Genomic DNA, 27606 nt, shown 5'->3' on the forward strand with positions numbered 1-27606 from the left:
ACCAGCCGCCGCGTGTCCGTCAGGAGGGGAGCGCGCGAGACGCTGGCTGATGCAGGAGTGAGTTTCCGGTGTCTAAGGCGCTCGTGGCTAATCGGAGATGCCGGTCCAGATCCCGGACGACTCGGACTTCTCCTCCTTCAAGGATCAGTGCCTGAGCGCGGACGGATGGACGAGCCGCTACAACAAGGGCGGCGTGACGGTGTGGTGCCGCGAGGAGGAGAGCAGCGCGGTGCAGAAGCTCAAGGTGAGCGGCGCATGCGCTGATCCCCTTTCTGAGTTCTCTCCACAGGTGAACATTTAGTCCTGGTTCTGATGGTCAGACACCAGCAGGAGGAGCCTGTCCAGGTTCTACAGGTGTTCTTCTCTTTCCAGAACCTCCAGCAGTGGTTTTGGGTCTGAATTTAGTCCTGTGAGGTTCAGGTGATGTCAGAGCAGGTGATGATGTCAGAGCAGGTGATGTCAGAGCAGGTGATGATGTCAGAGCAGGTGATGTCAGAGCAGGTGATGTCAGAGCAGGTGATGTCAGAGCAGGTGATGATGTCAGAGCAGGTGATGTCAGAGCAGGTGATGATGTCAGAGCAGGTGATGATGTCAGAGCAGGTGATGTCAGAGCAGGTGATGATGTCAGAGCAGGTGATGATGTCAGAGCAGGTGATGATGTCAGAGCAGGTGATGATGTCAGAGCAGGTGATGTCAGAGCAGGTGATGTCAGAGCAGGTGATGTCAGAGCAGGTGATGATGTCAGAGCAGGTGATGTCAGAGCAGGTGATGTCAGAGCAGGTGATGATAATAATAATAATAATAAATTTTATTTGTAGAGCACTTACACTGAATGAACAGTCTCAAAGTGCTACATTAAAAATATGAACATGGAGAGCGAGCGTCTCCAGAGAAAAAAAATAATAATAATAAAATGGCCTAATCAAAGGCTTTTTTAAAAAGGTAGGTTTTTAGGCCTTTTTTAAAAGTGTCCAGGGTCAATGGAGCTCTCAGGTGGTCAGGGAGAGCATTCCAAAGACAGGGAGCGGCGTGGCAAAAGGCTCTGTCTCCCATGGTTCGGAGCTTGGTCCTTGGGATCTGGAGGAGGTTTGCCTGACCGGAGCGGCGGTGTCGTGGAGAGGGTAGAGGGGTGAGTAGCTCCTTCAGGTAGGTTGGGGCAGTACCATGGAGGCACTGGTGGGTCAGTAACGAAATCTTGTATGTGATCCTGAGGGAAACAGGAAGCCAGTGGAGGGATTTGAGGACTGGTGTGATGTGCTCGAATTTTCTTGTCCTTGTGAGGATCCGGGCAGCACAGTTTTGGATGTATTGGAGCTTCTGAATGTTTTTATTTGGGACCCCGATGAGAAGGGCGTTACAGTAGTCCAGCCTGGTGGAAACAAAGGCGTGGACAAGTTTTTCTGCATCTGGGAGAGAGAGTGATGGGCGGAGTTTTGCAATGTTTCTAAGGTGGTAAAAAGAGTTTTTGCAAAGCTGTTTGATGTGGAGGTCGTAGGTCAAGTGAGGGTCCATTATTACTCCGAGGTTGGTGACTGATGAGGAAAGGTGGATGTTGTGGCCGGCGAAGGTGATACTGGTAATGGAGGATGACCGGGTCTGATGTGGGGTGCCAACGAGAATTGCTTCAGTTTTTGAACTGTTTAGCTGCAGAAAGTTTTCCTTCATCCACGCCTTTATCTCCTCCAGGCAGATGGTGAGTGTGGACGAGGGCAGAGTTTCAGAGGATACTGGGTTGATTTTAAAATAAAGTTGGGTGTCATCAGCATAGCAATGGAAAGATATTCCATGCCGGCTGATGACACGGCCAAGGGGAAGCATGTATATAGTGAAAAGGGTGGGGCCAAGGACTGACCCTTGGGGGACACCACAGGAGACAGGGAGAGTGTCAGACTTGGCTTCTCCCAGGGAGACGTATTCAGTTCTGTTGGTGAGATAGGAGGTGAACCAGTTTAGAGTTGAGTCAGAGAGTCCGATGGTGGAGTGTAGGCGGTGAAGGAGGATGTGGTGGTCAACCGTATCAAAGGCTGCAGTGAGGTCAAGGAGAATGAGCAGGGATGGTGAGCCAGCATCAGCTGACATCAGTAAGTCATTAGTGACCCTGGCCAGAGCAGTTTCAGTGCTGTGGCCAGGGCGGAAACCAGACTGAAATTTTTCAAACATGTTGTTTGGTTTGAGATGGTCATGAAGTTGGGCAGCAACTACCTTTTCCAACACTTTTGAGAGGAATGGAGGGTTTGAAATTGGTCTGTAGTTGGCAAGCACTTCCGGGTCGAGGCTGGGTTTTTTAAGGAGTGGTTTTATGACGGCAACCTTCAGGGCAGATGGGATGTGGCCAGATTGAAGGGAGCAGTTTATGATTTTAGTAACCATGGGGCTAATGGCAGAGGTGTGAGTTTTAATCAAGGCTGAGGGAAAAGGATCCAAGGCACAGGTAGAGAGTTTCATCTTCCTCATGATTTCCTCAACCTCACACTGTGTGATGCTCATGAAGCAGCAGAGAGGCTGGACCATCCCAAGCTGAGGGCTGTCAGTAGGGGTTGGGGGGGCAGAGGGGGTGGAGAGGATGGAACGGATGTTATTTACCTTTGTCTTGAAGAAGGAGATGAATTTATTGCACTGCTCCTGTGTGGTGTCCAATTTCGGGGGGATATGAGGTTTGAGAAGGTTATGAATAGTGGAGAAAAGTCTTTTGGAGTTTCCAGGGTTATTATTGATGAGTCTTGAGTAGAAGTGAGACCGTGCATCGCCGAGGGATTTTGAGTAGGCCTTCTGATGTTCCCGATAGGCTAATTTGTGCACTGTGAGGTCTGAAGCTTTGATACGCCGTTCGAGGACACGTCCTGCTCTCTTCATTGCCCGCAGCTCGCTGGTGTACCAGGGGGCTGAGTGGGGGAAGGTGACTGTTCTAGTTTTGACAGGGGCATGGAGATCCAGGAGGCTGCTCAGTGATGCGTTGTAGAAATTTACAGAGTCAGTGGCTGTTTGAAAATGAACAGAAGAGAGTTGCTGTAGGTCAAAGGTTAGGGAGTCTGGGTCGATATTTTTTAAGTTCCTGAAGCTGATCTGGCGTTTGGGTTTGTCAGCGGGGAACAATATTGGAAGCTCCATTGAGATGGCCTTGTGGTCAGACACGCCCAGATTGGACACCAAAAGGTTGCTTATGAGAGTGGAGTTGGTGATGACTAGGTCCAGAGTGTGCCCCCTGATGTGTGTTGGGACAACAACATGTTATGTCAGGGTGAGGTAGTCAAGGAGATGCAAAAACTCAGCAGCAAGGTGGCAGGAGGGAGTGTCGACATGGATGTTAAAGTCACCAAGTATTATAATATTAGCTGAGGTTGTGCAGAGGTAGTGAGAAGGTCATGTATCTCTGGGATGAAAGCTGAGTTAGGTTTAGGGGGCCTATAGACCAGGAGTATTGTGAATGAGCAGGGGGGTTTGCATTTAAATGCAAGGCATTCGAATGAGGAATATGCAGGCAGGGGCAGGGTAGACAAATCAAAATTGCTTCGGTATACCACGGCTAAGCCACCACCACGGCCAGTGCAGCGGTCTTTTTCCAGGTAGCTATAGCCAGGAGGACAGGCTTCATTCAAGGCAGAATAGTCTTCCGGTTGTTGCCATGTCTCTGTAAGGCACATAAAGTCATTTTGTTTGTCAGCAATGTGATCCTGAATGAAGGAGGATTTGTTGTTCAGGGACTGTGTGTTTAAAAGTTCAACTTTGATATTTGTTGAGGTGGTGTGTCGCTGAAGAGGGCGGAGTATGCTGTAATCAGCTCCCCGTTTTGTGTCCTGCTTGGTGCGTGACAGTCTCGCGGTGTTTCCAGCGAGACTACGGCACGGACTACAGCCGGAGACGGCAGCGCTCCGATGACGTGTAAGATGTGCGACAGGCGTCCATATGGAAGGAATACATGGCTCATCCCGCCGGTAGTAAACAAACTTTTTCCGACAGCTTCTGTGGATATAGCGAGGCCGGCACAGGAGTCCGAGTTCTTTGATGGCGAGGGGGATTTTATATCCAGGGGAGATTGTGGATTTGATTCGGAGAAGTTGAGCGGCGGAATAAGTGAGTGTCATGCTGTCCAAGGGGAGACGTTGTCTTGCCACACTAGCCGCTAGCCACAGCAACGCCAGCACTAGCCACCTGCCTGTTGGTGTCGATTTGCAGGTGGTCTTGTTGTACAGGGATCCCAAAGATGGAGAGCAGACGGGCAGAGGGGCGGGGGGGCAATCCCGAGGATCGGCTTGCCGCGGACACAGAGAGGAAGCTATCCGCTGGTGATGGTGGGATAAGCGGTTCCCGGGCGCAGAGCTCCCCCAGGACGTTGTCGGCAACTCCAGGTAGCCGGTAGCAGGCAGGTACACCATCGGTAGGTAGTAGATGGTCAAAAATAATGAGATCCAGAGGTCCGAAAATTTTAGACTATTTTAGACTATTTAAGACTGGCTACTTAGACAGGAGCAAAATAGAATGAAATAGGATGAAAACACAGAAAGGAGAAGCGGCGAACAGAAACACGCCAGCGTCCTCTCCCTCCAATAGTCCCATGATGTCAGAGCAGGTGATGATGTCAGAGCAGGTGATGATGTCAGAGCAGGTGATGATGTCAGAGCAGGTGATGATGTCAGAGCAGGTGATGATGTCAGAGCAGGTGATGATGTCAGAGCAGGTGATGTCAGAGCAGGTGATGTCAAAGCAGGTGATGATGTCAAAGCAGGTGATGATGTCAGAGCAGGTGATGATGTCAGAGCAGGTGATGTCAGAGCAGGTGATGATGTCAGAGCAGGTGATGATGTCAGAGCAGGTGATGTCAGAGCAGGTGATGTCAGAGTAGGTGATGATGTCAGAGCAGGTGATGATGTCAGAGCAGGTGATGATGTCAGCAGGTGATGTCAGAGCAGGTGATGTCAGAGTAGGTGATGATGTCAGAGTAGGTGATGATGTCAGAGCAGGTGATGATGTCAGAGCAGGTGATGTCAGAGCAGGTGATGATGTCAGAGCAGGTGATGTCAGAGCAGGTGATGTCAGAGCAGGTGATGTCAGAGCAGGTGATGTCAGAGCAGGTGATGTCAAAGCAGGTGATGATGTCAGAGTAGGTGATGATGTCAGAGCAGGTGATGATGTCAGAGCAGGTGATGATGTCAGAGCAGGTGATGATGTCAGAGCAGGTGATGATGTCAGAGCAGGTGATGATGTCAGAGCAGGTGATGATGTCAGAGCAGGTGATGTCAGATGGATTTAGGACTGATTAGTCATCAGAGGATGACCAACACAAACCTCTCCTCCGGGTTCTCCGGGTCCTTCAGATGGAGCTGAACTGCTGAGTCAGCATCGGAGGTTCTGGTTCTGAAGCTGTCTGGTCTGGTCTCTCCCAAACAAAGGTCCATTCAGTCCTGTGAAGCCAACATTTAGCTTGCGATGGGCTGCAGTGCATGTTGGGAGACTGCAGTGCATGCTGGGAGGCTGCAGTGCATGCTGGGAGACTGCAGTGCATGCTGGGAGGCTGCAGTGCATGCTGGGAGACTGCAGTGCATGCTGGGAGGCTGCAGTGCATGCTTTGAGGCTGCAGACCCAACAGGCAGCATGACGTTCTGCCAGGTGTGGAACCAGCTTTAGAACCGGTCCTAAATGTTCCATTTTAAAGACGGGCCAGCCGTGCAGATGCTGCAGGATGGAATTACACACCTTAATGAGCGACCTTCTGTCCCTCAGACAGAGTGCACGTGTGCACGTTTGCACGTGTCCCATTTCCAGACGTTTGAGTTGGTAGAAAAACTGAAATGAACTGATTTGGAATTCTTTATTTGAGAAAAAGATGGAGGAGGATTAGCAGCAGAAATGGCTGCAGGCTCCACCCCCAACAGAGACAGATGTTGGACAGATGTTGTGACAAACATTCAGAATATGGAAAGGATGACCTGTTCGCGAAGTCTACGGAGCGATAAGTATTCGCAATACTGGGAAAAATGGATTGTGTTTGTGGCCACGAGAGATGCTCACTGAGCCGTTACTGCATGAACCGACTCGTATCATCAGCATAACGTCTGAATGAATGTGGAGGGGACCGACTGTTTGTTCTATGTCTAACCGATCAGTTCCTGTCCCGGACTGAGCTAACGGATCAGTTCCTGTCCCGGTCTGAGCTAACGGATCAGTTCCTGGTTCTGGTTCTCAGCAGCAGCTTGTGGAGTAAAGTTTATTGGATTCATCTGTAACTAACATGTTGCTGAACCCAACAGAACCATCAGAGGTTCTGTTGGGTTCAGTTACTCCATGTGTTCCCCTTAAACTTAACTTTACTCGTCTTAAACCGACACAAGATCCTGATATGAATAAAATAACAGAACCTGGACCCAACTACAGCTGATCAGAGCCAGTCCTAAGAGCCGGTCCTAGGAGCCGGTCCTAGGAGCCGGTCCTAAGAGCCGGTCCTAAGAGCCGGTCCTAGGAGCCGGTCCTAAGAGCCGGTCCTAGGAGCCAGTCCTAAGAGCCAGTCCTAAGAGCCGGTCCTAAGAGCCGGTCCTAGGAGCCAGTCCTAGGAGCCAGTCCTAAGAGCCGGTCCTAAGAGCCGGTCCTAAGAGCCGGTCCTAAGAGCCGGTCCTAAGAGCCAGTCCTAGGAGCCAGTCCTAAGAGCCGGTCCTAAGAGCCGGTCCTAAGAGCCAGTCCTAGGAGCCAGTCCTAAGAGCCGGTCCTAAGAGCCGGTCCTAAGAGCCAGTCCTAGGAGCCAGTCCTAAGAGCCGGTCCTAAGAGCCGGTCCTAGGAGCCGGTCCTAAGAGCCGGTTCTTAGAGCCGGTCCTAGGAGCCAGTCCTAAGAGCCAGTCCTAAGAGCCGGTCCTAGGAGCCGGTCCTAAGAGCCGGTCCTAAGAGCCGGTCCTAAGAGCCGGTCCTAAGAGCCGGTCCTAGGAGCCGGTCCTAGGAGCCGGTCCTAAGAGCCGGTCCTAGGAGCCAGTCCTAAGAGCCGGTCCTAGGAGCCGGTCTTAAGAGCCGGTCCTAAGAGCCGGTCCTAGGAGCCGGTCCTAAGAGCCGGTCCTAAGAGCCGGTCCTAGGAGCCGGTCCTAGGAGCCGGTCCTAAGAGCCGGTCCTAAGAGCCGGTCCTAAGAGCCGGTCCTAGGAGCCACTGAGGAAGGTTTACTTCTGTACGGCGGTGGAAGGAGGAGGAACCCTTCATTGAAAGCTCTGATGAAGCCTCTCTGAATAATTCAAGTGGCCTTTCTGGAGCGGTGAGGCGCTTCTTCTGACTCATCAATGATTCACGCCGAGCCGCGGGGAAGAGAAACCTTTCACAGCTTTAAAGAACCCAACAGAACCCAACAGTGCCCAACAGTACCCAACAGAACCCAACAGTACCCAACAGTACCCAACAGAACCCAACAGAACCCAACAGAACCCAACAGTACCCAACAGAAACCAACAGAACCCAACAGTACCCAACAGTACCCAACAGAAACCAACAGAACCCAACAGAACCCAACAGTGCCCAACAGTACCCAACAGAACCCAACAGTACCCAACAGTACCCAACAGAACCCAACAGTACCCAACAGTACCCAACAGTACCCAACAGAACCCAACAGAAACCAACAGTACCCAACAGTACCCAACAGTACCCAACAGAAACCAACAGAACCCAACAGAAACCAACAGTACCCAACAGAACCCCAACAGAACCCAACAGAACCCAGTTCTGATTGGCTATCGGCCCAGTTCTCAGAGGTCCAACTCTGTCAGTTAAAGGCAGCTAAAGGCTCGTTTGAAGCCCAGATGGTCGGCCAGGGTTCAGACCCTCCACACATCTTCCACCTGACCAGGGCCGGCCCAAGCCTTTATGGGGCCTTAAGCAGAATTTCATTTGGGGCCCCCCTACCATCACCTCAGCTCCAGATGCCTCATTATTCCACAGGCTACACTGTTATGTGTGTAACGGACCCACAGTCATTAGCATTATTTGTAATCATCTTACAGTATACAGGTGTCATTCTTGTTTTTAACCTTAAAGGGATAGCAAACTCATAAATATGGTTTAATTAACTTCTACATAAAGAGTGATGTATAAGTATGGCTCATTAATTTAACTATTTGAAAGTAACATCAGCAGGCTGGAGACTGGATTTATAGTAAATACGTTAAATAGTTTCATTTCTTTCAGATGTGCAATGGTGTGCAAAATGTTTAAAATCCAAAATAGAATCAAATGACATTCACATTATCTTACAGAAAAATAAAGTTGTAATCAAAATTAAATACTTATATAATAAATACAATACTTAAATAATTTTGCCCAACGGTGGCAGTGGCCAACAGGAGGCATAAATTAACCGAGTATTAGTATTTTGAAAAAAAAAATTTAAAAATTTCTGGTGTAATACAATTTCGTTTAAATTATTCAATGTTATTTTAATTTCATGTATTTACTTTTTTATCACAACGTCTCGGTGCTCTCTGGGGCCCCCTGGTGGCGTGGGAGCCCTAAGCGGCCGCATAGTTGGCATATGCCTTGGGCCGGCTCTGTACCTGACTGTTTCTGGACTCCTTCCTGAAGTAAAGGCTCCTGGTGCGTTCAGACAGAACCAGCTGGATGTTATGAATGATTAACGCCGCCACAGGCCGGCGCTGATTGAGTTACACGGAGCGCTTTCCACCGCTGACCCTCTGGTGTCTGGTGACCGCGGCTCAGCGGAGCCCGACGCTGCTGGAGGATTACAGCAGTGGAAAAAGGTGACGTCCTACAGTAAGCCGCCGTCTCACATGGCGCCGTCACCCCGAGCCAGAGGCAGAAAGCTGGTGGACCGGTTTAACCGGTTTGAGTTTAAACAGAAACTCCTTCTGAAGGCACACAGTTCTCCGGTTGTTTCAATGCTCAAAGCAAACGGAACAAAAGCAGAATGTTGAAGATAAAACCGACGGGTAACCTTCATGTTCCTGTAAAACTGTCCTGAAACATGTTGGTTCTGGTCTCTTTTTAAAGCTGGAACTCACTCTGACTGTAACTGAGACCAAGTTCCAGCTTCAGAGGTCTATGATGGTCAGGAGCTTCAGAGGTCTATGATGGTCAGGAGCTTCAGAGGTCTATGATGGTCAGCAGCTTCAGAGATCTATGATGGTCAGCAGCTTCAGAGGTCTATGATGGTCAGGAGCTTCAGAGGTATATGATGGTCAGGAGCTTCAGAGGTCTATGATGGTCAGGAGCTTCAGAGGTCTATGATGGTCAGGAGCTTCAGAGGTCTATGATCGTCAGGAGCTTCAGAGGTCCATGATGGTCAGGAGCTTCAGAGGTATATGATGGTCAGGAGCTTCAGAGGTCTATGATGGTCAGGAGCTTCAGAGGTCTATGATGGTCAGGAGCTTCAGAGGTCTATGATGGTCAGCAGCTTCAGAGGTCTATGATGGTCAGGAGCTTCAGAGGTCTATGATGGTCAGGAGCTTCAGAGGTCTATGATGGTCAGGAGCTTCAGAGGTCTATGATGGTCAGCAGCTTCAGAGGTCTATGATGGTCAGGAGCTTCAGAGGTATATGATGGTCAGGAGCTTCAGAGGTCTATGATGGTCAGGAGCTTCAGAGGTCTATGATGGTCAGGAGCTTCAGAGGTCTCTGATCGTCAGGAGCTTCAGAGGTCTATGATGGTCAGGAGCTTCAGAGGTATATGATGGTCAGGAGCTTCAGAGGTCTATGATGGTCAGGAGCTTCAGAGGTCTATGATGGTCAGGAGCTTCAGAGGTATATGATGGTCAGGAGCTTCAGAGGTCTATGATGGTCAGGAGCTTCAGAGGTCTCTGATCGTCAGGAGCTTCAGAGGTCTATGATGGTCAGGAGCTTCAGAGGTCTATGATGGTCGGGAGCTTCAGAGGTCTCTGATGGTCAGGAGCTTCAGAGGTCTATGATGGTCAGGAGCTTCAGAGGTCTCTGATGGTCAGGAGCTTCAGAGGTCTATGATGGTCAGGAGCTTCAGAGGTCTATGATGGTCAGCAGCTTCAGAGGTCTATAGCCCTATTCGGACGGGACTAGTTCAATGGGGGGACGTATGGTAATGTTGGTTAACCAGACGACGCCATGGAGAAGAAATGACCAATTCGGACGGGACAAGAAATCCCTGTAATATTCATCTAACATGGGAGGAGTTTTCTTGAATATAAAGCATTCTGCTCCAAAATTATTGTATACAAACGCAGGAGACTTTTTTGTTTGTTTACCTGAATGATAAGTATTACTAAAACGTATTGTACAATATAACAGAACAGAAGATTTATTCATTTTTGACCTTAATGTAAAGTACTGTTCACCAAAGGTTTTGCTCAGGATACTTATTTTACCTGAATGTAAAGTATAGTTTAAAAAAAGGATTGCACAACGAAACGTGTCATTTTCTATTTTACACCTAATTGTTTCTCTCTTTAAAAGGATGTGACGATATATTCCGTACTTATTACCGAAGGTCGCATTCGCACGGGATTAATATTACCTATGGTAGATACTCCGGACCGTTTCACAGGAGGTAGAATTCTCGGCAAAGTTTACCGACATACTCCGCTATCTTTACTGACATGGCGCGTTCGGACGGGACTAGATTTCCCGGTTATTATTACTTTACCCCAGGTCCCCCCATTAAACTAGTCCCGTCCGAATAGGGCTTATGATGGTCAGCAGCTTCAGAGGTCTATGATGGTCAGCAGCTTCAGAGGTATATGATGGTCAGGAGCTTCAGAGGTCTATGATGGTCAGGAGCTTCAGAGGTATATGATGGTCAGGAGCTTCAGAGGTCTAAGATGGTCAGGAGCTTCAGAGGTCTATGATGGTCAGCAGCTTCAGAGGTCTATGATGGTCAGCAGCTTCAGAGATCTATGATGGTCAGCAGCTTCAGAGGTATATGATGGTCAGCAGCTTCAGAGGTCTATGATGGTCAGCAGCTTCAGAGGTCTATGATGGTCAGGAGCTTCAGAGGTCTATGATGGTCAGGAGCTTCAGAGGTCTATGATGGTCAGGAGCTTCAGAGGTCTATGATGGTCAGCAGCTTCAGAGGTCTATGATGGTCAGGAGCTTCAGAGGTCTATGATGGTCAGGAGCTTCAGAGGTCTATGATGGTCAGGAGCTTCAGAGGTCTATGATGGTCAGGAGCTTCAGAGGTCTATGATGGTCAGGAGCTTCAGAGGTCTATGATCATCAGGAGTTTCAGAGGTCTATAATGGTCAGGACCTTCAGAGGTCTATGATCGTCAGGAGCTTCAGAGGTATATGATGGTCAGGAGCTTCAGAGGTCTATGATGGTCAGGACCTTCAGAGGTCTATGATCGTCAGGACCTTCAGAGGTCTATGATCGTCAGCAGCTTCAGAGGTATATGATGGTCAGGACCTTCAGAGGTCTATGATGGTCAGCAGCTTCAGAGGTCTCTGATCGTCAGGAGCTTCAGAGGTCTATGATGGTCAGGAGCTTCAGAGGTATATGATAGTCAGGAGCTTCAGAGGTCTATGATGGTCAGGAGCTTCAGAGGTCTATGATGGTCAGGAGCTTCAGAGGTCTATGATGGTCAGCAGCTTCAGAGGTCTATGATGGTCAGGAGCTTCAGAGGTATATGATGGTCAGGAGCTTCAGAGGTCTATGATGGTCAGGAGCTTCAGAGGTCTCTGATCGTCAGGAGCTTCAGAGGTCTATGATGGTCAGGAGCTTCAGAGGTCTATGATGGTCAGGAGCTTCAGAGGTCTCTGATCGTCAGGAGCTTCAGAGGTCTATGATGGTCAGGAGCTTCAGAGGTATATGATGGTCAGGAGCTTCAGAGGTCTATGATGGTCAGGAGCTTCAGAGGTCTATGATGGTCAGGAGCTTCAGAGGTCTATGATGGTCAGGAGCTTCAGAGGTCTATGATGGTCAGCAGCTTCAGAGGTCTATAGCCCTATTCGGACGGGACTAGTTCAATGGGGGGACGTATGGTAATGTTGGTTAACCAGACGACGCCATGGAGAAGAAATGACCAATTCGGACGGGACAAGAAATCCCTGTAATATTCATCTAACATGGGAGGAGTTTTCTTGAATATAAAGCATTCTGCTCCAAAATTATTGTATACAAACGCAGGAGACTTTTTTGTTTGTTTACCTGAATGATAAGTATTACTAAAACGTATTGTACAATATAACAGAACAGAAGATTTATTCATTTTTGACCTTAATGTAAAGTACTGTTCACCAAAGGTTTTGCTCAGGATACTTATTTTACCTGAATGTAAAGTATAGTTTAAAAAAAGGATTGCACAACGAAACGTGTCATTTTCTATTTTACACCTAATTGTTTCTCTCTTTAAAAGGATGTGACGATATATTCCGTACTTATTACCGAAGGTCGCATTCGCACGGGATTAATATTACCTATGGTAGATACTCCGGACCGTTTCACAGGAGGTAGAATTCTCGGCAAAGTTTACCGACATACTCCGCTATCTTTACTGACATGGCGCGTTCGGACGGGACTAGATTTCCCGGTTATTATTACTTTACCCCAGGTCCCCCCATTAAACTAGTCCCGTCCGAATAGGGCTTATGATGGTCAGCAGCTTCAGAGGTCTATGATGGTCAGCAGCTTCAGAGGTATATGATGGTCAGCAGCTTCAGAGGTCTATGATGGTCAGCAGCTTCAGAGGTCTATGATGGTCAGGAGCTTCAGAGGTCTATGATGGTCAGGAGCTTCAGAGGTCTATGATGGTCAGGAGCTTCAGAGGTCTATGATGGTCAGCAGCTTCAGAGGTCTATGATGGTCAGGAGCTTCAGAGGTCTATGATGGTCAGGAGCTTCAGAGGTCTATGATGGTCAGGAGCTTCAGAGGTCTATGATGGTCAGGAGCTTCAGAGGTCTATGATCATCAGGAGTTTCAGAGGTCTATAATGGTCAGGACCTTCAGAGGTCTATGATGGTCAGGACCTTCAGAGGTCTATGATCGTCAGGAGCTTCAGAGGTCTATGATGGTCAGGAGCTTCAGAGGTCTATGATGGTCAGGACCTTCAGAGGTCTATGATCGTCAGGACCTTCAGAGGTCTATGATCGTCAGCAGCTTCAGAGGTATATGATGGTCAGGACCTTCAGAGGTCTATGATGGTCAGCAGCTTCAGAGGTCTCTGATCGTCAGGAGCTTCAGAGGTCTATGATGGTCAGGAGCTTCAGAGGTCTATGATGGTCAGGAGCTTCAGAGGTCTATGATGGTCAGGAGCTTCAGAGGTCTATGATGGTCAGCAGCTTCAGAGGTCTATGATGGTCAGGAGCTTCAGAGGTATATGATGGTCAGGAGCTTCAGAGGTCTATGATGGTCAGGAGCTTCAGAGGTCTCTGATCGTCAGGAGCTTCAGAGGTCTATGATGGTCAGGAGCTTCAGAGGTATATGATGGTCAGGAGCTTCAGAGGTCTATGATGGTCAGGAGCTTCAGAGGTCTCTGATCGTCAGGAGCTTCAGAGGTCTATGATGGTCAGGAGCTTCAGAGGTATATGATGGTCGGGAGCTTCAGAGGTCTATGATGGTCAGCAGCTTCAGAGGTCTATAGCCCTATTCGGACGGGACTAGTTCAATGGGGGGACGTATGGTAATGTTGGTTAACCAGACGACGCCATGGAGAAGAAATGACCAATTCGGACGGGACAAGAAATCCCTGTAATATTCATCTAACATGGGAGGAGTTTTCTTGAATATAAAGCATTCTGCTCCAAAATTATTGTATACAAACGCAGGAGACTTTTTTGTTTGTTTACCTGAATGATAAGTATTACTAAAACGTATTGTACAATATAACAGAACAGAAGATTTATTCATTTTTGACCTTAATGTAAAGTACTGTTCACCAAAGGTTTTGCTCAGGATACTTATTTTACCTGAATGTAAAGTATAGTTTAAAAAAAGGATTGCACAACGAAACGTGTCATTTTCTATTTTACACCTAATTGTTTCTCTCTTTAAAAGGATGTGACGATATATTCCGTACTTATTACCGAAGGTCGCATTCGCACGGGATTAATATTACCTATGGTAGATACTCCGGACCGTTTCACAGGAGGTAGAATTCTCGGCAAAGTTTACCGACATACTCCGCTATCTTTACTGACATGGCGCGTTCGGACGGGACTAGATTTCCCGGTTATTATTACTTTACCCCAGGTCCCCCCATTAAACTAGTCCCGTCCGAATAGGGCTTATGATGGTCAGCAGCTTCAGAGGTCTATGATGGTCAGCAGCTTCAGAGGTATATGATGGTCAGGAGCTTCAGAGGTCTATGATGGTCAGGAGCTTCAGAGGTCTATGATGGTCAGCAGCTTCAGAGGTCTATGATGGTCAGCAGCTTCAGAGATCTATGATGGTCAGCAGCTTCAGAGGTATATGATGGTCAGCAGCTTCAGAGGTCTATGATGGTCAGCAGCTTCAGAGGTCTATGATGGTCAGGAGCTTCAGAGGTCTATGATGGTCAGGAGCTTCAGAGGTCTATGATGGTCAGGAGCTTCAGAGGTCTATGATGGTCAGCAGCTTCAGAGGTCTATGATGGTCAGGAGCTTCAGAGGTCTATGATGGTCAGGAGCTTCAGAGGTCTATGATGGTCAGGAGCTTCAGAGGTCTATGATGGTCAGGAGCTTCAGAGGTCTATGATCATCAGGAGTTTCAGAGGTCTATAATGGTCAGGACCTTCAGAGGTCTATGATGGTCAGGACCTTCAGAGGTCTATGATCGTCAGGAGCTTCAGAGGTATATGATGGTCAGGAGCTTCAGAGGTCTATGATGGTCAGGACCTTCAGAGGTCTATGATCGTCAGGACCTTCAGAGGTCTATGATCGTCAGCAGCTTCAGAGGTATATGATGGTCAGGACCTTCAGAGGTCTATGATGGTCAGCAGCTTCAGAGGTCTCTGATCGTCAGGAGCTTCAGAGGTCTATGATGGTCAGGAGCTTCAGAGGTATATGATGGTCAGGAGCTTCAGAGGTCTATGATGGTCAGGAGCTTCAGAGGTCTATGATGGTCAGGAGCTTCAGAGGTCTATGATGGTCAGCAGCTTCAGAGGTCTATGATGGTCAGCAGCTTCAGAGGTATATGATGGTCAGCAGCTTCAGAGGTATATGATGGTCAGGAGCTTCAGAGGTCTATGATGGTCAGCAGCTTCAGAGGTATATGATGGTCAGCAGCTTCAGAGGTATGTGATGGTCAGCAGCTTCAGAGGTATATGATGGTCAGGAGCTTCAGAGGTCTATGATGGTCAGGAGCTTCAGAGGTCTATGATGGTCAGCAGCTTCAGAGGTCTATGATGGTCAGGAGCATCAGAGGTCTATGATGGTCAGGAGCTTCAGAGGTATATGATGGTCAGGAGCTTCAGAGGTCTATGATCATCAGGAGCTTCAGAGGTATATGATGGTCAGGAGCTTCAGAGGTATATGATGGTCAGGAGCTTCAGAGGTCTATGATCATCAGGAGCTTCAGAGGTCTATGATGGTCAGCAGCTTCAGAGGTCTATGATGGTCAGCAGCTTCAGAGGTCTATGATGGTCAGGAGCTTCAGAGGTCTATGATGGTCAGCAGCTTCAGAGATCTATGATGGTCAGGAGCTTCAGAGGTCTATGATGGTCAGCAGCTTCAGAGATCTATGATGGTCAGCAGCTTCAGAGGTATATGATGGTCAGGAGCTTCAGAGGTCTATGATGGTCAGCAGCTTCAGAGGTCTATGATGGTCAGCAGCTTCAGAGGTATATGATGGTCAGGAGCTTCAGAGGTCTATGATGGTCAGGAGCTTCAGAGGTCTATGATCATCAGGAGCTTCAGAGGTATATGATGGTCAGCAGCTTCAGAGGTCTATGATGGTCAGCAGCTTCAGAGGTATATGATGGTCAGGAGCTTCAGAGATCTATGATGGTCAGCAGCTTCAGAGGTCTATGATGGTCAGCAGCTTCAGAGGTCTATGATCATCAGGAGCTTCAGAGGTCTATGATGGTCAGGAGCTTCAGAGGTCTATGATGGTCAGCAGCTTCAGAGGTATATGATGGTCAGGAGCTTCAGAGGTCTATGATGGTCAGCAGCTTCAGAGGTATATGATGGTCAGCAGCTTCAGAGGTATATGATGGTCAGGAGCTTCAGAGGTCTATGATGGTCAGCAGCTTCAGAGGACTATGATGGTCAGGAGCTTCAGAGATCTATGATGGTCAGGAGCTTCAGAGGTCTATGATCATCAGGAGCTTCAGAGGTCTATGATGGTCAGGAGCTTCAGAGGTCTATGATGGTCAGGAGCTTCAGAGGTATATGATGGTCAGCAGCTTCAGAGGTATATGATGGTCAGCAGCTTCAGAGGTATATGATGGTCAGGAGCTTCAGAGGTCTATGATGGTCAGCAGCTTCAGAGGACTATGATGGTCAGGAGCTTCAGAGGTCTATGATCATCAGGAGCTTCAGAGGTCTATGATGGTCAGGAGCTTCAGAGGTCTATGATCATCAGGAGCTTCAGAGGTCTATGATGGTCAGGAGCTTCAGAGGTATATGATGGTCAGCAGCTTCAGAGGTATATGATGGTCAGGAGCTTCAGAGGTCTATGATCATCAGGAGCTTCAGAGGTCTATGATGGTCAGCAGCTTCAGAGGTATATGATGGTCAGCAGCTTCAGAGGTATATGATGGTCAGGAGCTTCAGAGGTCTATGATGGTCAGGAGCTTCAGAGGTATATGATGGTCAGGAGCTTCAGAGGTCTATGATGGTCAGCAGCTTCAGAGGTATATGATGGTCAGGAGCTTCAGAGGTCTATGATCATCAGGAGCTTCAGAGGTATATGATGGTCAGCAGCTTCAGAGGTCTATGATGGTCAGCAGCTTCAGAGGTCTATGATCATCAGGAGCTTCAGAGGTCTATGATGGTCAGGAGCTTCAGAGGTCTATGATGGTCAGCATTTTCAGAGGTCTAACATGTGACCAGGTTCTGGTTCTGGATCAGGTCTAACATGTGTCTGTTTCCTGTCCCAGATGAGGATCGTGTGCAAAGACGTGCCGGCAGAGACGCTGTACGACGTCCTCCATGACACCAGCTACCGCAGGAAGTGGGACGCCAACATGATCGAGACGTACGACATCGGCCGGCTGACGGTGAACGCTGACGTGGGCTATTATTCCTGTGAGTTATCCCACAGAGCCTGGATTAACCAGGATTAACCAGGATTAACCAGGATTAATCAGTTATTTCTAACATTTAGTTTGTTGTTTTTATTAAAACTGACAGGAAGCGCTGCGTCAGCAGTTTAAGTACCTGACCTGCTTTTTAGAATAATCACAAACACTAAAATTTAAGGACTCACTCGATCTTAAAGGGACAGTTCGCCTCTTTAAAGGGACAGTTCGCCTCTTCTGACATGAAGCTGTGTAACATCCCATATCAGCAGCATCATTTCTGAACATCTTCTTACCCCCTGCTGCGTCCTGTGAGCAGAGTTCCAGCCTCGTTTTGGTGCTGATGAAGGTAGTCCGGCTAGTTGGCTGGGGTTTAAAAAATAAAGCGTTTTGCTTCTCAGAACAACATGCGTTCAACAGAGTAATACATTTGCATCACAGAATGGTTCTCCAGGAAAAAGTCAGACCTTTCCTTTCCTTTGCTTTTGTTCCCTTTCCTTTTGTTTCCTTCCCTTTCCTTTTGTTTCCTTCCCTTTCCTTTTGTTTCCTTTCATTTCCCTCTCCTTCTCTTTCCTTTCCTTTTGTTTCCTTCTCTTTCCTTTCCTTTTGTTTCCTTCTCTTTCCTTTCCTTTTGTTTCCTTCTCTTTCCTTTCCTTTCCTTCTCTTTCCTTTCCTTTTGTTTCCTTTCCCTTTGTCTTGTTTCCTTTCCTTTCCTTTCCTTTCCTTTCCTTCTCTTTCCTTTCCTTTTGTTTCCTTTCCCTTTGTCTTGTTTCCTTTCCTTTCCTTCCTTTCCTTCTCTTTCCTTTCCTTTTGTTTCCTTTCCTTTTGTTTCCTTTCCCTTTGTCTTGTTTCCTTTCCTTTCCTTCTCTTTCCTTTTCTTCCTTTCCTTCCCTTTCCTTTTGTTTCCTTTCCTTTTGTTTTGTTTTGTTTCCTTCTCTTTCCTTTCCTTTCCTTTTGTTTCCTTTCCTTCTCTTTCCTTTCCTTTCGTTCTCTTTCCTTTCCTTTCCTTTTGTTTCCTTTCCTTCTCTTTCCTTTCCTTTCCTTCTCTTTCCTTTCCTTTCCTTTTGTTTCCTTTCCTTCTCTTTCCTTTCCTTTCCTTCTCTTTCCTTTCCTTTCCTTTTGTTTCCTTTCCTTCTCTTTCCTTTCCTTTTGTTTCCTTTCCTTTTGTTTCCTTTCCCTTTGTCTTGTTTCCTTTCCTTTCCTTCTCTTTCCTTTTCTTCCTTTCCTTCCCTTTCCTTTTGTTTCCTTTCCTTTTGTTTTGTTTTGTTTCCTTCTCTTTCCTTTCCTTTTGTTTCCTTTCTTTCCCTCTCCTTTCGTTTCCTTTCCTTCTCTTTCCTTTCCTTTCGTTCTCTTTCCTTTCCTTTCCTTTTGTTTCCTTTCCTTCTCTTTCCTTTCCTTTCCTTTTGTTTCCTTTCCTTCTCTTTCCTTTCCTTTCGTTCTCTTTCCTTTCCTTTCCTTTTGTTTCCTTTCCTTCTCTTTCCTTTCCTTTCGTTCTCTTTCCTTTCCTTTCCTTTTGTTTCCTTTCCTTCTCTTTCCTTTCCTTTCCTTCTCTTTACTTTCCTTTTGTTTCCTTTCCTTTTGTCTTGTTTTCTTTCCTTCTCTTTCCTTTCCTTTCCTTTTGTTTTGTCATCGTTTGGAGGTTTTAATAATCAGATGTCTGATCAGCGTCTGTTTGAAACTGCGGTGAACTTAAGCTTTGAGTTGAAATGTTTTGAGCTTTTTGTGTCTGTGTGGTTTGAAGGGAAGTGTCCGACTCCTCTGAAAAACAGAGACTTTGTGACCATGAGATCCTGGCTTCCTCTGGGCGATGACTTCCTGATCATCAACTCCTCCGTCAAACACCCGGTCAGTGTTTCACAGGAATGTTGATCAGGCCCGTTCTATCAGAAATAACAGAAAATAAGTTTTATCAGCTCAGAAATAACAGAAAATAAGTTTTATCCGCTCAGAAATAACAGAAAATATGTTTTATCCGCTCAGAAATAACAGATAATAAGTTTTATCCGCTCAGAAATAACAGAAAATATGTTTTATCCGCTCAGAAATAACAGAAAATAAGTTTTATCCGCTCAGAAATAACAGAAAATATGTTTCATCCGCTCAGAAATAACAGAAAATACGTTTTATCAGCTCAGAAATAACAGAAAATATGTTTTATCCGCTCAGAAATAACAGAAAATAAGTTTTATCAGCTCAGAAATAACAGAAAATAAGTTTTATCCGCTCAGAAATAACAGAAAATATGTTTTATCCGCTCAGAAATAACAGATAATAAGTTTTATCCGCTCAGAAATAACAGAAAATATGTTTTATCCGCTCAGAAATAACAGAAAATAAGTTTTATCCGCTCAGAAATAACAGAAAATATGTTTTATCCGCTCAGAAATAACAGAAAATACGTTTTATCAGCTCAGAAATAACAGAAAATATGTTTTATCCGCTCAGAAATAACAGAAAATAAGTTTTATCCGCTCAGAAATAACAGAAAATAAGTTTTATCAGCTCAGAAATAACAGAAAATATGTTTTATCCGCTCAGAAATAACAGAAAATACGTTTTATCAGCTCAGAAATAACAGAAAATACGTTTTATCAGCTCAGAAATAACAGAAAATATGTTTTATCCGCTCAGAAATAACAGAAAATACGTTTTATCAGCTCAGAAATAACAGAAAATACGTTTTATCAGCTCAGAAATAACAGAAAATATGTTTTATCACCTCAGAAATAACAGAAAATAAGTTTTATCCGCTCAGAAATAACAGAAAATATGTTTTATCCGCTCAGAAATAACAGAAAATATGTTTTATCCGCTCAGAAATAACAGAAAATATGTTTTATCAGCTCAGAAATAACAGAAAATAAGTTTTAGCAGCTCAGAAATAACAGAAAATATGTTTTATCCGCTCAGAAATAACAGAAAATATGTTTTATCCGCTCAGAAATAACAGAAAATATGTTTTATCAGCTCAGAAATAACAGAAAATAAGTTTTATCCGCTCAGAAATAACAGAAAATATGTTTTATCCGCTCAGAAATAACAGAAAATACGTTTTATCTGCTCAGAAATAACAGAAACTACGTTTTATCAGCTCAGAAATAACAGAAAATATGTTTTATCAGCTCAGAAATAACAGAAAATATGTTTTATCAGCTCAGAAATAACAGAAAATATGTTTTATCAGCTCAGAAATAACAGAAAATAAGTTTTATCCGCTCAGAAATAACAGAAAATACGTTTTATCAGCTCAGAAATAACAGAAAATATGTTTTATCACCTCAGAAATAACAGAAAATACGTTGAAAATATGTTTTATCAGCTCAGAAATAACAGAAAATATGTTTTATCAGCTCAGAAATAACAGAAAATACGTTTTATCTGCTCAGAAATAACAGAAAATACGTTTTATCAGCTCAGAAATAACAGAAAATATGTTTTATCAGCTCAGAAATAACAGAAAATATGTTTTATCAGCTCAGAAATAACAGAAAATACGTTTTATCTGCTCAGAAATAACAGAAAATATGTTTTATCAGTTCAGAAATAACAGAAAATACGTTTTATCCGCTCAGAAATAACAGAAAATGTGTTTTATCAGTTCAGAAATAACAGAAAATATGTTTTATCAGCTCAGAAATAACAGAAAATATGTTTTATCCGCTCAGAAATAACAGAAAATACGTTTTATCCGCTCAGAAATAACAGAAAATGTGTTTTATCAGTTCAGAAATAACAGAAAATACGTTCTATTAGCCTTTAAATGGAAGCGTTTTAGTTGCACTTTGTTGTCTCATCAGCAGCTCCTGAAACATTTATCAGATGATGTAATCGGACAGTTTGCAGTAAAATGTGTTCTTCGGTCTGAGCTGAAAAAGGTGAACTGGCCCTTTAAGGAAACACTTCCTGTCTGTTCATCTCCATAGCAACACCCTCCCAAGAAGGACTACGTCAGAGCCGTGTCTCTGCTGACGGGTTACCTGATCCAGTCCACCGGGACCACCAGCTCCACCCTGTACTACCTGACCCAGGTGGACCCCCGAGGTGAGGCCCCCGAACCTGAATATATAACTAACCCTGACCCAGGTGGGCCCCCGACCCTGAATATATAACTAACCCTGACCCAGGTGGCCCCCGACCCTGAATATATAACTAACCCTGACCCAGGTGGGCCCCCGACCCCGAATATATAACTAACCCTGACCCAAGCGGGCCCCCGACCCTGAATATATAACTAACCCTGACCCAGGTGGGCCCCCGACCCTGAATATATAACTAACCCTGACCCAGGTAGACCCCCGAGGTGAGACCCCCGAACCCGAATATATAACTAACCCTGACCCAGGTGGCCCCCGACCCTGAATATATAACTAACCCTGACCCAGGTGGCCCCCGACCCCGAATATATAACTAACCCTGACCCAAGCGGGCCCCCGACCCTGAATATATAACTAACCCTGACCCAGGTGGCCCCCGACCCTGAATATATAACTAACCCTGACCCAGGTGGCCCCCGACCCTGAATATATAACTAACCCTGACCCAGGTGGCCCCCGACCCCGAATATATAACTAACCCTGACCCAAGCGGGCCCCCGACCCTGAATATATAACTAACCCTGACCCAGGTGGCCCCCGACCCTGAATATATAACTAACCCTGACCCAGGTGGCCCCCGACCCTGAATATATAACTAACCCTGACCCAGGTGGCCCCCGACCCTGGATATATAACTAACCCTGACCCAGGTGGACCCCCGACCCTGAATATATAACTAACCCTGACCCAGGTGGCCCCCGACCCTGAATATATAACTAACCCTGACCCAGGTGGCCCCCGACCCTGAATATATAACTAACCCTGACCCAGGTGGCCCCCGACCCTGAATATATAACTAACCCTGACCCAGGTGGCCCCCGACCCTGAATATATAACTAACCCTGACCCAGGTGGACCCCCGACCCTGAATATATAACTAACCCTGACCCAGGTGGCCCCCGACCCTGAATATATAACTAACCCTGACCCAGGTGGCCCCCCGAGGTGAGACCCCCGAACCCGAATATATAACTAACCCTGACCCAGGTGGCCCCCGACCCTGAATATATAACTAACCCTGACCCAGGTGGCCCCCGACCCTGAATATATAACTAACCCTGACCCAGGTGGCCCCCGACCCTGAATATATAACTAACCCTGACCCAGGTGGGCCCCCGACCCCGAATATATAACTAACCCTGACCCAGGTGGGCCCCCGACCCTGAATATATAACTAACCCTGACCCAGGCGGGCCCCCGACCCCGAATATATAACTAACCCTGACCCAAGCGGGCCCCCGACCCTGAATATATAACTAACCCTGACCCAGGTGGACCCCCGAGGTGAGGCCCCCGACCCTGAATATATAACTAACCCTGACCCAGGCGGGCCCCCGACCCTGAATATATAACTAACCCTGACCCAGGTGGGCCCCCGACCCTGAATATATAACTAACCCTGACCCAGGTGGCCCCCGACCCTGAATATATAACTAACCCTGACCCAGGTGGGCCCCCGACCCTGAATATATAACTAACCCTGACCCAGGTGGGCCCCCGACCCTGAATATATAACTAACCCTGACCCAGGTGGCCCCCGACCCTGAATATATAACTAACCCTGACCCAGGTGGACCCCCGAGGTGAGACCCCCGACCCTGAATATATAACTAACCCTGACCCAGGTGGGCCCCGACCCTGAATATATAACTAACCCTGACCCAGGTGGCCCCCGACCCTGAATATATAACTAACCCTGACCCAGGTGGGCCCCCGACCCTGAATATATAACTAACCCTGACCCAGGTGGCCCCCGACCCTGAATATATAACTAACCCTGACCCAGGTGGGCCCCGACCCTGAATATATAACTAACCCTGACCCAGGTGGCCCCCGACCCTGAATATATAACTAACCCTGACCCAGGTGGACCCCCGAGGTGAGGCCCCCGACCCTGAATATATAACTAACCCTGACCCAGGTGGGCCCCCGACCCTGAATATATAACTAACCCTGACCCAGGTGGGCCCCGACCCTGAATATATAACTAACCCTGACCCAGGTGGACCCCCGAGGTGAGGCCCCCGACCCTGAATATATAACTAACCCTGACCCAGGTGGGCCCTGACCCAGGTGGCCCCCGACCCTGAATATATAACTAACCCTGACCCAGGTGGACCCCCGAGGTGAGGCCCCCGACCCTGAATATATAACTAACCCTGACCCAGGTGGGCCCCGACCCTGAATATATAACTAACCCTGACCCAGGTGGGCCCCGACCCTGAATATATAACTAACCCTGACCCAGGTGGGCCCCCGACCCTGAATATATAACTAACCCTGACCCAGGCGGGCCCCCGACCCTGAATATATAACTAACCCTGACCCAGGTGGCCCCCGACCCTGAATATATAACTAACCCTGACCCAGGTGGGCCCCCGACCCCGAATATATAACTAACCCTGACCCAAGCGGGCCCCCGACCCTGAATATATAACTAACCCTGACCCAGGTGGACCCCCGAGGTGAGGCCCCCGACCCTGAATATATAACTAACCCTGACCCAGGTGGCCCCCGACCCTGAATATATAACTAACCCTGACCCAGGTGGACCCCCGACCCTGAATATATAACTAACCCTGACCCAGGCGGGCCCCCGACCCTGAATATATAACTAACCCTGACCCAGGTGGGCCCCCGACCCTGAATATATAACTAACCCTGACCCAGGTGGCCCCCGACCCTGAATATATAACTAACCCTGACCCAGGTGGGCCCCCGACCCTGAATATATAACTAACCCTGACCCAGGTGGGCCCCCGACCCTGAATACTATAACTAACCCTGACCCAGGTGGCCCCCGACCCTGAATATATAACTAACCCTGACCCAGGTGGACCCCCGAGGTGAGACCCCCGACCCTGAATATATAACTAACCCTGACCCAGGTGGGCCCCGACCCTGAATATATAACTAACCCTGACCCAGGTGGCCCCCGACCCTGAATATATAACTAACCCTGACCCAGGTGGACCCCCGAGGTGAGGCCCCCGACCCTGAATATATAACTAACCCTGACCCAGGTGGGCCCCGACCCTGAATATATAACTAACCCTGACCCAGGCGGGCCCCCGACCCTGAATATATAACTAACCCTGACCCAGGTGGGCCCCCGACCCTGAATATATAACTAACCCTGACCCAGGTGGCCCCCGACCCTGAATATATAACTAACCCTGACCCAGGTGGACCCCCGAGGTGAGGCCCCCGACCCTGAATATATAACTAACCCTGACCCAGGTGGGCCCCGACCCTGAATATATAACTAACCCTGACCCAGGCGGGCCCCCGACCCTGAATATATAACTAACCCTGACCCAGGTGGGCCCCCGACCCTGAATATATAACTAACCCTGACCCAGGTGGCCCCCGACCCTGAATATATAACTAACCCTGACCCAGGTGGCCCCCGACCCTGAAAGGACAAATCACCCGTAAGAGTCAGTGATTAGCAGATGTCCCGCTTTCAGAAGGAAAACTGTCCTGGAGACGGCCTCATTCAGCCAAGATGTCCCCATAACACAGATGTCCCAACTCTGAGTAGACGGTCCTTTTCCCAAACATATTCATACTTCAGTCCTTAATAAGAGACTTCTGTCCCTGTGTCCTCTGTCTCTGCAGGATCGTTACCAAAGTGGGTGGTGAACAGAGTCTCTCAGTTTGTGGCTCCAAAGGTAAAAGTCTGTTTGTCCTCTATAACCTCTTCCCTGTCCCCTTTAACCTCGTCCCTGTCCCCTTTAACCTCGTCCCTGTCCCCTTTAACCTCGTCCCTGTCCTCTTTAACCTCGTCCCTGTCCCCTATAACCTCGTCCTTTCCCCTTTAACCTCGTCCCTGTCCCCTTTAACCTCGTCCCTGTCCCCTTTATCCTCGTCCTGTCCCCTTTAACCTCGTCCCTGTCTTCTTTAACCTCGTCCCGGTCCCCTTTAACTTTGTCCCTATCCCCTATAACCTCGTCCTGTCCCCTTTAACCTCGTCCCTGTCCCCTATAACCTCGTCCTGTCCCCTTTAACCTCGTCCCTGTCCCCTATAACCTCGTCCTGTCCCCTTTAACCTCGTCCCTGTCCCCTTTAACCTCGTCCATGTCCCCTATAACCTCGTCCCTGTCCCCTATAACCTCGTCCTGTCCCCTTTAACCTCGTCCCTGTCCCCTTTAACCTCGTCCATGTCCCCTATAACCTCGTCCCTGTCCCCTTTAACCTCGTCCCTGTCCCCTATAACCTCGTCCTGTCCCCTTTAACCTCGTCCCTGTCCCCTATAACCTCGTCCCTGTCCCCTTTAACCTCGTCCCTGTCCCCTATAACCTCGTTCCTGTCCCCTATAACCTCGTCCCCGTCTTCTTTAACCTCGTCCTGTCCTCTTTAACCTTGTCCATGTCCCCTATAACCTCGTCCCTGTCCCCTATAACCTTGTCCCTGTCCTCTTCAACCTTGTCCCTGTCCCCTATAACCCTGTCCCTGTCCTCTCAGGCCATGAGGAAGATCTATAAGGCGTCTCTGAAGTACCCGGACTGGAAGCGGAGACACAACCCGTCCCTGAAGCCGTGGACGTTCCCGGAGCAGAACACGCTAACGTGCATCAGCCTATCAGAGCTGACGCTGCAGCGCGGCGACTCGCTGGAGAACATCGACGAGAGCGGCGTTGGCGAGGAGAAGACGCACCACAGCGAGGACGAGGAGACTTAGAGTCCCACAGAGTCGTGCTGCTTCACTTCCTGTCTTTCATGTTCCTGGACTGTCCACCATGTCTCACCTCTGTCCAATCAGACGGTCCGACAGGATCCGCATCACAAAGGTGCAGACATGCTGTCCAGGATCAGAGGTTCTGCACACCTTCACCGCTGTGTCCAGGCGTTTCCAGGTTTTTCCAGGCGTTTCCAGGGGTTTCCAGGCGTTCACTTGGCAGACGAGGAGAAGTCAGATAAAAAAAATCCACATATTATCAAACATGAAAAGCTGTTTTGACTTTTAAAGTAAATAACTTAGTTAATATTTGGGTAAATTCAACAGATCAATAAATGTATAGATGTTGATAAATCTTGATCAATAATTACATATTCTACATAATGTAAAATGATAAATTAAATCATGTAGATGTCCGATGGTTTCCTGTTTTCCAGTGATGAACAAATGATTTCTGATTTCTGTTTCCTGCTTTTCTCAGTGTGACAGCTGATCAATAAACATCCTCTGATACAGTTTATCGATGTCATCATTACATCTCATTACATCTCATTACATTACATCACATCTCATTACATCTCATTACATTACATCACATCTCATTACATTACATCCCATCTCATTACATCCCATCTCATCTCATTACATCACATCTCATTACATTACATCACATCTCATTACATCTCATTACATTACATCCCATCTCATTACATTACATCACATTACATCACATTACATCTCATTACATTACATCACATTACATCACATCTCATTACATCTCATTACATTACATCCCATCTCATTACATTACATCACATCACATCTCATTACATCTCATTACATCACATTACATCTCATTACATTACATCACATTACATCACATCTCATTACATCTCATTACATTACATCACATCTCATTACATCACATTACATCACATCTCATTACATCTCATTACATTACATCCCATCTCATTACATCTCATTACATCACATTACATTACATCTCATCACATTACATCACATCTCATTACATCTCATTACATTACATCCCATCTCATTACATTACATCACATCACATCTCATTACATCACATTACATCTCATTACATTACATTACATCACATTACATCACATCTCATTACATTACATCACATCTCATTACATCACATTACATTACATCACATCTCATTACATCTCATTACATTACATCCCATCACATTACATATCATTACATCACATTACATTACATCTCATTACATTACATCACATCACATCTCATTACATCTCATTACATCACATTACATCTCATTACATTACATCACATTACATCACATCTCATTACATCTCATTACATTACATCACATCTCATTACATTACATCACATCTCATTACATCTCATTACATTACATTACATCCCATCTCATTACATCACATCACATTACATTACATCACATTACATCTCATTACATCACATCTCATTACATCTCATTACATCACATTACATCTCATTACATTACATCACATTACATCACATCTCATTACATCTCATTACATTACATCACATCTCATTACATCACATCTCATTACATCACATCTCATTACATCTCATTACATCACATCACATCTCATTACATCTCATTACATCACATTACATCACATCACATCTCATTACATTACATCTCATTACATCACATTACATCACATTACATCTCATTACATCACATCTCATTACATC

The 27606-nt window shown here is 46.9% G+C and overlaps 1 protein-coding gene across 1 annotated transcript; it reads left to right on the forward strand.

The window, feature by feature from the left end:
- stard15 (StAR-related lipid transfer (START) domain containing 15) lies at window positions 1-26390 on the forward strand. The gene is made up of 6 exons (XM_075480776.1): window positions 1-244; window positions 16958-17105; window positions 18840-18943; window positions 21022-21139; window positions 24814-24866; window positions 25660-26390. The coding sequence occupies exons 1-6, from the start codon at window positions 98-100 to the stop codon at window positions 25873-25875; spliced, it is 786 nt and encodes a 261-aa protein (XP_075336891.1). The 5' UTR covers window positions 1-97; the 3' UTR covers window positions 25876-26390.
- Window positions 26391-27606: the final 1216 nt, after the last annotated feature.

Source organism: Odontesthes bonariensis, chromosome 13, assembly GCF_027942865.1.
Source record: "Odontesthes bonariensis isolate fOdoBon6 chromosome 13, fOdoBon6.hap1, whole genome shotgun sequence".
In the NCBI taxonomy this organism is placed as follows: domain Eukaryota; kingdom Metazoa; phylum Chordata; class Actinopteri; order Atheriniformes; family Atherinopsidae; genus Odontesthes; species Odontesthes bonariensis.